Source organism: Scyliorhinus torazame, chromosome 19 (genome assembly GCF_047496885.1).
Source record: "Scyliorhinus torazame isolate Kashiwa2021f chromosome 19, sScyTor2.1, whole genome shotgun sequence".
In the NCBI taxonomy this organism is placed as follows: Eukaryota; Metazoa; Chordata; class Chondrichthyes; order Carcharhiniformes; family Scyliorhinidae; genus Scyliorhinus; species Scyliorhinus torazame.
In genome coordinates, this window is record NC_092725.1 from 86,320,320 (window position 1) to 86,332,490 (window position 12,171).

A 12,171-nucleotide genomic window follows, 5' to 3' on the forward strand; every position below is an offset into this window, starting at 1 on the left:
TCCAGTGACAATACCATGATGCCACTGTCTCCTCCAAAGCACTACCAATTTAAATACTTTAATCTTACCTTCCAACCTGGTTTGGCCACATATTTGAAATAGGGGAAATGATCCTCAATCCAGGTGTAGATTTCTTTCAGAGTCATCCTCTTGCTCTGCGTACTGTTAATCGCAAACTGAATCATAGCCATATAGGAGTATGGAGGTCGTTCATGAACAGATTCTGCCTGCAATAAAGAAAGAATCCATCACAGAAACGTAAACTAAATCAAAATACTGAGGAAATTGTAAAAAACAGCCAACAGAATATATATTTTGGATGACACATCAGATTCACACAAGATCTATTAAACTACTGAACTCCAATGTTGGTCAGGTCAGTTCTAGGACAGCTAAAGCAAGTATAGATTCACAGTAAATCTCCCTTTAAACTGCCCAACGCACTTGAACATAGATAGTCTAAGTTAGTTACGTACAGGGTAACGTTAATTCTACATTCCCTAACCTTACTGAAGTCAATCAAAAGTGGCGACAACAAATACAAGGTCAACTTTCTATGCAAATTATTCTGAAACACTAAGGAATCAAGACAAAGCTAAATGCAGTAGTCACAAAACCCTCTGCATGAATTACTCAGCTCTTCTTTCAAAATACCTGTTTCCACCAAATCATAGTCTCTGGCATCTCTAAACCTATTTCTGACTAGCACTCATTCACGATGCTCCAATCCCGTCACTCGCCCCTTCTTTTATGAGGGTTGCCTCCTCCTCCCTCTATACTCTTCCTATCCACTTTTTGAATATTAAATTACTGTTCCTGGCCCCGATGCTTTCCCAGATTGTTAACTGCTCCCTTTGAATACACGTATGTAAACTAAAGTTATGAAATGGGTAAATACTTAAAAGTTGTTGCAGCATTTGAAACACCTCAGAATTGAACACCAAGCCGGGAAGAGCAACACTTACAGTGGCACCTTCTGCTGGAGGCTCTTGGTTTTCTTTCTCAGTTTCATCCTTCACGCTGCAAGCACCAAGGCTATCAGTGCTCATCTTACCCAGCCATTGAATGTTGGTCAGGCTGTCGTCCAGGAGAAGACGCTCAGGAACTGTAGGAGCTAAGAGAAGGAAATAATGGCAGAGATTTTGCATAAAATGTAGAAAGTTTGCCTGATGTAGATCAGCCACTGTAAGGCATCTTTCTTCTGATTAGATTCTGCCATCAAGACCTATTATGTTCTTGCTTCAATCCATTGCACCTATTTATATTTTAAGCCATGATCCAGGTTCAGCCAGTTGCCCATTTTAACTGGCAGACTGGCAGTAGTTCACCAGGAAAATGTAGCTTTCCTCTTACTGATTCTGAAAAAAAAACCCTCAGTTTTGAATAAACTTTGAGTTTGATTGGCAAAAGGTACTGCAGAACTCAAAATATTTCCCATACCAAAATAACCCAACCACAATGCAGTTGTGTTCAATGAAATTACTGGTAACGCATGACAATTAAGTGCAACTGCATGACTGCATTGCTGTCTTAAGCTTTGTCTTCATAGCACATGGAGTCATCCAAATCCATTGGTTGCAGAGTTTTGCACATTGAATGTTATAAAGGATGCAATGATTCTACAATATACAGGAATTGAGTTTGAGATGCCAGAAAATGGGTGTGGTTTTGAGATACCAGAAAATGGGTGTGGTTTTGAAGGCCAAAGGAAATTGCTGCAGCAATTCCTCAAAGGTCTGTCCTAGGCCCAACCATCTTCAGCTATTTCATAATGATCTTCTATCCATCATAAGGTCAGAAGTGGGATGTTTGCTCACAATTACCATTTCATTTTTGTGTGCAACTCAAACGCATCAAGACCTGGAATATATTCAGGCTTAGGTAGCAAGTATCATTGTACCACATTAAGTGGTAAGCAATGATTATCTTCAACAGAGATTTTAGCCATCTTCCCTTTGATCAATGGTAATGCCATAGAATTTATCGGCCACTATCAAATTCTGGGTGTTACCAGTGAGCAGAATCTTAACTGGACTAGTCAAATACACACTGTGGCTAAAGAGCAAATCAGAGCCTGTGCTGAGTAACTCACCTCCTGACTCTGCAAAGTCTATCCACCATTTACAAGTCATGAGTGTGATGGAGTGCTCTCCACTTAATCTGATGAGAGCAGCTCCAACACTCAAGAAGCTCAACACCACCCAGGAAAAAGCAGCCCGTTTGATCGGGACCCCAGCCACCACTGTAAACATTCACTCACTCCCATTAATGATGCATAGTGGCAGCAGTGTGTACCATCTACAAGATGCACTGCAGCAACCTGACGCCTTTGTCAACATCTTCCACCTAGGTCAAGAGCGGCAGATGCTTGGGAACACCACCACTTGAAAGTTTCCTTCCAAGACTCACAATCATGGCTTGGAATTCTATTGCCATTCCTTCACTGTCATTGGGTCAAAATCTAAACCTCCCTTCCAAACAACTGTGTACCTACAACATAGGACTGCAATATTTCAAAGCGATAGCTCAACATTAACTTCTCATTGGCAATTAAAGATGGGCAGCAAATATTGGCATTGACAATGATGCTCTCACCCCATGAATGAATATAAAATGACGACTGGTTCCTGTCCTTCAAATGTCTGACCTTCATTGCCACAGGGGAGCAGGTACACGGAATAACCACAATGTGTTCAGTGTGCTTTGGAGAAATTTTAGCAGGAAAAATAATGAGATCCAGAGAGGTAAAGGAAAGGCAGAAAGCTAATAAGAGAGTAGATGTGGTCCGTTGGGATAGATTCTGTTCCCCTCTGTTGTTTGTTGCTTGGAATAGGAAAAACAATACAGTTGTAAAGTCTATGGGGAGAGTACAATATCCCATTCTAACTAGAAAGGGAAGAGTATAATGATTTCCTGTGGGAGTAAAATCGGAATAGCAGTATAGTATGCCATCCTACATTATACCTGCGCTACTCTTGTCATACATGGCATCCAATTTCCTGCTCCCAATTTTTAACGTGTCAATCTATATGTATGCTGTTTAATATCAACTCAATGAAAATGTTTCTACTTACTGTAAATTGTGGCATATAAATCAACCTAGTGTATAAGGCAACCTATTTTTCCAGCCGCAAAAATTATGTTTTTGCATATACTCGACGTGTAAATTGAGCTCAGTTTACAGCTACAATATAATATGCTTAGCGTTAGTAGTCAGCCTCAATTTTGCACTCTGCAAATGTATGTTTTGCTCACCTGTACGTACCATACAAGGGGCAAAGAGTGAAGCAGGCAATATGGGCTATGTTGCAAGGATATGCATTCTTTGCATATGCACCACAGAAAGCATCCTATCAGGCTGCATCACAGCCTGGTATGGCAACTGCTCGGCCCAGGACCGCAAGAAACTTCAGAGAGTCGTGAACACCGCCCAGTCCATCACACAAACCTGCCTCCCATCCATTGACTCCATCTACACCTCCCGCTGCCTGGGGAAAGCGGGCAGTATAATCAAAGATCCCTCCCACCCGGCTTACTCACTCTTCCAACTTCTTCCATCGGGCAGGAGATACAGAAGTCTGAGAACACGCACGAACAGACTCAAAAACAGCTTCTTCCCCACTGTCAGCAGACTCCTAAATGACCCTCTTATGGACTGATTTCATTAACACTACACCCTGTATGCTTCATCCGATGCCAGTGCTTTTGTAGTTACATTGTATATGTTGTGTTGCCCTATTATGTATTTTCTTTTATTCCCTTTTCTTCTCATGTACTTAATGATCTGTTGAGCTGCTCGCAGAAAAATACTTTTCACTGTACCTTGGTACACATGACAATAAACAAATCCAATCCAATCCAATGATGACACTTCAAATTGGCGACACTCCCAGACCCTTGCAGGTCGTTCAGCTGGCATATAAGTGGACCCAGATTTTTGGAAGGATGTTGAGGCATGCCAACATCCATGGCATCTCATTAAAACCTCAATTTTGAACACCTCTATTTGATCTCCCCTTCACTTTATGAAGTTGATAAATATAGACATGTGGGTGCATGGATGGGAGTAGTGACTGGGACTTGTTGCCCTGTGCTGAGGGGAGGGAAAAGAGGGGTGATAGAGATACAAATTATTTTCTCTCCCATAAAACATCAAACAATGTAGAACTTCTTGTGTTGTCAGAAAGGCTTATTTTAAATTAAACAGTAGTTTCAGAGCTGTTTTCAGCTGTTGAACTGAAGTTTCTACTGAGAATCGATATATGGACATGCTTGTAGCTGTAAACGGGGCTCAATTCACACGTCGAGTATATGCAACAACATAACTTTTGTGGCTGTAAACAATAACGTTTAAAAGAGATTGTATTCCGTTTCTGCTCAAAGTGGGAATTTAGCTTTTGTTTGCTTGAGGACTGGGGCTATGGGTCCACCCACCACAGCAGGAATTTGCTGCATATAATGCTGATCCACACTTCAGAAAACTAGCTTGCCACTTTGAACACATTCAAAAATACAACGTAGCACTCAAGTATAAGTTGGAGTTACTGACTAGGGTTTATGTGTGGGGCTCAGATAACAACGTGTGGTTTCTAATCATTTTCTGAGGAATTGAATTTGTCTATAAATCTCTCATACATACACTCACTACAGCCAGGGTAAAGAGCAAGTTCATAGTGTTTTGTTCTTTTGTTAGCAGCTAAGCTCAAACTGTCAGAATTGTTTCCATAATTATTTAAGCATGTCCACACATGGCTATTAAATACATCAGTTATTAATCTAATTTGCTGGAAATAATATGCAAACACTAATTCCTGCATGATGTTGAGATGAAAAGGGAAAACTGTAAATGTCTCAAATCTACAAATAAATGTACACAAACTTGATGAAAGGAAGTGAATAATATCTTAAATGGAGATGCAGGTTAATATTTCCAGTCAGACATTCTATCTGGGGAAGAGCATTATTTAATAGCATTTTGATCTGCTTTCCAACTTCTTCACAGGATGTCTTTTCTGTCTAGTCTGCCTCTGAAGTATTATAATCTCACAAGGGACCATTTCTTACCTGTACCAGTCTCTTGGTCATACAGAGCTGAAGGCAGCAGTGTTTGAGGGATGTGCACCGAGAGTTCACCCTCTTTTTTGATGCTGACACTACTCGCAAAGTCTGCTATTGCCACTTTGCCACTTGGGTTAGCAACTGTTAAGTTTGGCTCTTCCTGGAACTCCATTGACTTTTGGCTCCTCTCCAGGAGTGTAGGAAAACCTCCTTGTGTTTCACAAGGATCATTACTTCCCAAAGATTGACTTTGGCGAGAGGAGGAAGTTGCATTACTGCTCAAAAGAATAAATTTCTTGGGCCCATTAGAACCACTCTCCTTTCCCTTTGCTGTGAGTGCTGCTATGATGCTTTGAAGATCAGCATTTTTTGGAATTATCACAACTTGGGTGTTGGGCATTGACGGGTGGTTTACAATCCGAATCCTCTCAGGGAATTTCTGAGTCTCAATAGCTGTGCGCTTTAGCGAGTTTCCCATGTCATCTTTCCTTGGGCAGGTGTTGACTGTGTCAAAATCTCTCGGCACAGATTTATGTTTGCTTGGATCATTCTTGTCCTCGGATGCATTCTCCTTTATATCCACCGGATTACCGAAGGTCAGGGGACGTTTCCTCCGTTTCAGGATCAAAGGCCTCCTTGGACTGGCTTTCATTATTATTGCAGCTAGAGCTTCTTCAACCACACAATGCCTGCAACAGTAGAATTCAATCAGAAACTCTCCATATAGTCAGAAATAAAGGTAAAAAGAAAGGCAGAGTCAAATGCTAACTATTAAACTTACTAGTTAAAGGAGGAATATTCGATAGCAATAAAAATGAAATATTTGGATGAAACAAATACAGTATTTTCTCTAATAGGTGTGTAAAGTGAGTAAGCAGAGCACAATTTTTGGATGAGTTTGCTGCAGGTCAGAGTTCAGGTGAGCATGATCTACATTTGAAAAGTAGACAAGAGCAATTGAAATGCAGGAAATCCAGTACATCTAAGTCTACTTGTACCTATGATCAATGGTTACGAGGAGAAAGCAGGCTATTGAATTGGATGATCAGCCATGATCGTGTTAAATGGCAGAGCAGGGTCAAAAGGCCAAAAGACCGCCTCCTGCTCCTATCTTCAATGTATCTACCAGTTTAGTAATCTCTTAGTCCTCACTCATATCTATAATTATTCTCCCATCATCTACATTTTGATTATTAGTGAAAGCATGAAATAACAATATTATAATATTATAATATTCATCTGTGTGTGACACAACCAATGACTGGTCTCCAAGTACATTCAACTTCCTGCCATGAGGCTTTCAGACAGTTTTCAATCGTGCATACTAATTTATTTTGATAAATTTAGAGTACCCAATTATTCTTTTCCAATTATGCACAATCTAGCGTGGCCAATCCACCTAACCTGCACATCTTTGGGTCGTGGGGGTGAAACCCACGCAGACACGGGGAGAATGTGCAAACTCCACATAGACAGTGACCCGGGGCCGGGATTCGAACCTGGGACTTCAGCGCCATAGGCAGCAGTGCTGCGCATACTAAATTTCCACTAATTCTAGATGATTTGACTGAAAGCAAAGTCTCTCTTATGGTGTCTTAGCAAATGCTTTCGGAATGCCCAAGCACATAATATCTATTGTGTTTCCAACTGCAATTAAAAACTATAATTAAATTCATGAAATTGATGAAGGATCCTTCGGGGAGGTCATGTTAAGTGTCACGGACATGGCCTTCTCTGTCTAGGTAGACATTTGGTGCAGTCCTAGGAATTCCCTCAAGCACCTACCTTACTAGGATATCAAGCTTACAGGCCTATTTAGTTATCCTGATCTGCCCTACCCTAATCCCCCCTTTTAAAGATTGGAACATGTTAGCCTCCTCCCACTTTTGAAGGGATCTATCCTAAACTCCAACAATTTTTTTAAGATCTGGGCCAGGGGTTTGTTGATCCCCGTATCCATTGTTCGATTACATAATGAACAATTAGAGGCTAGGGTGCAAGATTAAATATAAAATGATGACCTCATCCAAAATATTTGTGGTGCACCAGTTAAGAATTTTGAGGAGCGGACTTCCGATGACGGCGGGCGGGAGGCGGCCGCACAATGGAGGGCTCCCGGTTGGCAACGGCATTTTCGGGGCTTTAAGCCCGGTCCCAGGGTCCGCGGAGGAGGCAGAAGAAGGGAGAAGGCACGGAGGAGGCACAGTGGAGACACAGGAGGAAAAAAGGAACAAAGAAAAATGTCGAGGGTGAGCAAGAAAACAGCCGGAAAAAAAAACAGCTGGAGGTCCGTCGGGGAGTGGAAAGGTCACCGCGGGGTCACCAGGAAAAATGGAGGCTGGAGCACCAGGGAAGGCCGCACTGCTCACGGCTGAAGAAATTACTAAGGTGATGGCTGCGGAATTTGAAAAGCAGTTGGCGCAGATTGCGAAATGCATGGAGACGGTGAGGAAGGAGATGAGGGAGGTCTTGAGTGTGCTGGTGGAGGAGGCGGTTTCCCCGGTGAGGACGGAGGTGGCGAGCGCAGTGGCGGAGGTGCGAGAGCAAGGGGAGGCGCTGAAGGAAGTGGAGGAGACGTTATTGCAGCACGGTGATCAATTTGCCTCGATGGGGAAAGAGATGCGGAAGGTGATGGATACTAACAAGGATCTGCGAGGAAAAATGGAAGACCTGGAAAACAGATCCAGGCGACAGAATTTGAGGATTGTGGGGCTGCCCGAAGGAGTTGAAGGACCGAAGCCGACTGAGTACTTTGCCGCGATGCTGGCAAAGTTATTGGGGGAGGGGGAGGATCCCTCCCGATATGAACTGGATCGGGCTCATCGGTCGTGGAGGCCTATACCAAAGGCGAGTGAGCCGCCAAGGGCAGTGACTCTGTGCTTCCGTAGGTACAGGGTGAAGGAGAAAGGTCCTGAGCTGGGCTAAGCAGAAGCGGGTGGTGCAGTGGGCTGGAGCTGGTATACGTGTATACCAGGACTTTACGGTGGAGCTGGCAAGGAGGCGGGCTGCCTTCAACCGGGTGAAGAGGGCACTGTACATTAGCAAGGCGCGGTGCGGCATTGTATATCCAGCGAAGCTGAGGGTGACTTACAAGCTCAGGGACTTTTATTTTGGAACGGCGGAAGCAGCGGAGGAGTTTGCGAAAGCAGAAGGACTGTGGCAGAACTGACAAATTGAGGAATGGCCATGTGCCGATGTAACCTCATGACTGTATTTTCTTCTTTTTTGTATCACTGGGCGCGGGTGTAGAGATTAAAGGAGCCAATGTGGTATATATTTGGACAAGGGAAGGGACGGGACTTTCACTCAAAATGAGAGTTCTTTGGGGTGTAGGTGGATATGCGGGGTTTGTGTGCGAAAAGGGGATCTTTGGGCTTTCCTAGGGCCAGGCAAGTGGGAAAGGGACCCGGGCGGGGGCCTCCATGCTGGCCGGTTTAAGCCGGCCAGTGAACGGGAGTGAGTGGGGGGGGGGGCTGCGGCCATCGGAGCCTGGCAGAACAGGGTCCGAGTGGTCTAGCCGGGGTGGAAAGTTGGGGGGAAGGAACCGAGGTTGGGAGGAGGAGTTTTACAAGAGGCAGTGGACAGGAGGAGCTGGAGACCTGCGGTGGGGGGGGGGGGAGAGCTGTGTAAGATTAAGGGTGACTACGGGTAATCCCTGATTCCTTTCTGCCATTTGTTTATGTAAACATGCGGGTTGAGGTTTGGGGGTTGGTGGGTAGATGGGATCGTTGTTATTATGGGGACTGACATATCTTGCTGATTATTGTTTATTGTTGATGGATGTAAATGTGGGAGAAAATGTGAAAAAGGAGAATAAAAAAAAAAAGAATTCTGAGGAGCACATTATAGAGATATTAAAGCCAAAGAAAATATATTGTCAGGATAATTCTATAGTTATGAGGAGACGCTCGAGTTACTAGGGCTATTTCCATTTGAGAAGGCTGCAAGAAGGTCGAACAAAAGTTTAGCATTTTTCTTCATAATTTTTTTTAAAAGGGCCATTTCATCTGGTTGGCGAATTAGTGACGTCATTAAGAGTTTTAGCAGTGACATTAGGTGGCAATGAGGCAGTGATCACTGCACGGACAAATATATGAAGCAGAGGAAGATATAGAAAGGACTCCACAAAAACAAGAGTGAGATAAATTTGATTGATTCAGCAGTGTCAGCACAGACTATTATTCTATAAAATTAGATTAGAATAGATGCTTGATGGCTGACACAGACACAGTGGGCCGAAGGACCTCTTTCTGTGCTGTTAAACTCTTATGACTGGACACTTATAGTGCAGAAGAATGTTGTATTAAAGTGCTGGCAATTCAATAATCAACACTCTTCTAGCTCATCATCAACAGGTATCCTTAAATAAGTCTAAGTTTATTGTCAAACAAGTACATGGGTAAGATGGGTATAGAGGGTTATGGGCCAAGTGCAGGCAACTGGGACTAGCTTAATGGTAAAAACTGGGCGGCATGGACTGGTTGGGCCAAAGGGCCTGTTTCCATGCTGTAAACTTCTATGATTCTTCTGATTCTAAATAAAGTGCATCCCAAGTTTAACATGAGGACCTGTAGGCAAAGGAGGAGAGAAATTGGTTCCCAACTTACTGTGAAAGATGTAGCTTTTGAGGGAGCTTTTAAGGATGAAGAAATTGGTGACAGGTTGGAGATTCAGGAAGATAATTCCAGAGTACAGGAGCCACTGATGGTGAAGTAGAGTAGGGAGCATAGAAACACCCAATAGACTCAAAGTCAGTAAGGAGATCAACAAAGAGAAGTTAAAGATTGCAGAAGGTGGATGCAGTGGATTTAAAAATCAACGAACTGAATTGATATACTGAGGGTTAGGAAACCAGTGGACGTCAATAAAGACAGCGATGGTTCAGATCCAGAATGTCTAATATATTTAGAACGTACATTCAGCTTATATTGTGTAAGTGCCCTTCAAAACAAGTATACCGTTTTGGATGCTGTTGGGGGTATGTTGCCTCCCGGGTGCCGGGGCCAGGGATGTCTCGGATCGTGTCTTCAGGATCCTTAAGGGGGAGGGGGAGCAGCCAGAAGTCGTGGTGCACATTGGTACCAACGACGTAGGTAGGAAAAGGGGTGTGGAGGTAATAAATGAGTTTAGGGAGTTAGGCTGGAAGTTAAAAGCCAGGACAGACAGAGTTGTCATCTCTGGTTTGTTGCCGGTGCCACGTGATAGCGAGGCTAGGAATAGGGAGAGAGTGCAGCTGAACACGTGGCTGCAGGAATGGTGTAGGAGGGAGGGCTTCAGGTATATGGATAATTGGAGCGCATTCTGTGGAAGGTGGGACCTGTACAAGCAGGACGGGTTGCATCTGAACCAGAGGGGCACCAATATCCTGGGAGGGAGATTTTCTAGTACTCTTTGGGAGGGTTTAAACTAATTTGGCAGGGGAATGGGAACCGGATTTGTAGTCCAGCTATTAAGGTAGCCGATATTCAGGACGCCAAAGCGTGTAATGAGGCAGTGGGGAAGGGAACACTGACAAAGGAGAGTACTTGCAGGCACGGATACTTCAACGCAAGAAGCATCAGGAATAAGGTGGGTGAACTTAAGGCATGGATCAGTACTTGGGACTACGATGTGGTGGCCATCACGGAAACTTGGATAGAAGAGGGGCAGAAATGGTTGTTGGAGGTCCCTGGTTATAGATGTTTCAATAAGATTAGGGAGGGTGGTAAAAGAGGTGGGGGGGGGGGGGGGGGGCATTGTTAATTAGAGATAGTATAACAGCTGCAGAAAGGCAGTTCGAGGAGTATCAGCCTACTGAGGTAGTGTGGGTTGAAGTCAGAAATAGGAAAGGAGCAGTCACCTTGTTAGGAGTTTTCTATAGGCCCCCCAATAGTAGCAGAGATGTGGAGGAACAGATTGGGAAACAGATTTTGGAAAGGTGCAGAAGTCACAGGGTAGTAGTCATGGGTGACTTTAACTTCCCAAACATTGAGTGGAAACTCTTTAGATCAAATAGTTTGGATGGGGTGGTGTTTGTGCAGTGTGTCCAGGAAGCTTTTCTAACACAGTATGTAGATTGTCCAACCAGAGGAGGGGCAATATTGGATTTAGTACTTGGTAATGAACCAGGGCAAGTGATAGATTTGTTAGTGGGGGAGCATTTTGGAGGTAGTGACCACAATTCTGTGACTTTCACTTTAGTAATGGAGAGGGATAGGTGCGTGCAACAGGGCAAGGTTTAAAATTGGGGGAAGGGTAAATACGATGTTGTCAGACAAGAATTGAAGTGCATAAGTTGGGAACATAGGCTGTCAGGGAAGGACACAAGTGAAATGTGGAATTTGTTCAAGGAACAGGTACTACGTGTCCTTGATATGTATGTCCCTGTCAGGCAGGAAAGAGATGGTCGAGTGAGGGAACCATGGTTGACAAGAGAGGTTGAATGTCTTGTTAAGAGAAAAAAGGAGACTTATGTAAGGCTGAGGAAACAAGGTTCAGACAGGGCGTTGGAGGGATACAAGATAGTCAGGAGGGAACTGAAGAAAGGGATTAGGAGAGCTAAGAGAGGGCATGAACAATCTTTGGCGGGTAGGATCAAGGAAAACCCCAAGGCTTTTACACGTATGTGAGAAATATGAGAATGACGAGAGCGAGGGTAGGTCCGATCAAGGACAGTAGTGGGAGATTGTGTATTGAGTCTGAAGAGATAGGAGAGGTCTTGAATGAGTACTTTTCTTCTGTATTTACAAATGAGGGGGGCCATATTGTTGGAGAGGACAGTGTGAAACAGACTGGTAAGCTCGAGGAAATACTTGTTCGGAAGGAAGATGTGTTGGGCATTTTGAAAAACTTGAGGATAGACAAGTCCCCCGGGCCTGACGGGATATATCCAAGGATTCTATGGGAAGCAAGAGATGAAATTGCAGAGCCGTTGGCAATGATCTTTTCGTCCTCACTGTCAACAGGGGTGGTACTAGGGGATTGGAGAGTGGCGAATGTCGTGCCCCTGTTCAAAAAAGGGAATAGGGATAACCCTGGGAATTACAGGCCAGTTAGTCTTACGTGGTAGGCAAAGTCATGGAAAGGGTACTGAAGGATAGGATTTCTGAGCATCTGGAAAGACACTGCTTGATT

The 12,171-nt window shown here is 43.9% G+C and overlaps 1 protein-coding gene across 4 annotated transcripts in view; it reads right to left on the minus strand.

Moving 5' to 3' along the window:
- foxm1 (forkhead box M1) overlaps window positions 1-12,171 on the minus strand; it is a 59,989-nt gene that overhangs the window by 22,830 nt on the left and 24,988 nt on the right. For 3 of the 4 annotated variants that reach the window (XM_072484681.1, XM_072484682.1, XM_072484679.1), the window contains exons 2-4: window positions 5,065-5,747; window positions 966-1,114; window positions 69-227 (exon numbers count right to left, since the gene is read on the minus strand). In XM_072484681.1, coding sequence (XP_072340782.1) covers window positions 69-227; window positions 966-1,114; window positions 5,065-5,710 — 954 coding nt within the window. In that variant the 5' untranslated portion in view covers window positions 5,711-5,747. The remainder of the gene's footprint in view (window positions 1-68; window positions 228-965; window positions 1,115-5,064; window positions 5,748-12,171) is intronic. The other variant, XM_072484683.1, reaches the window with a different exon arrangement.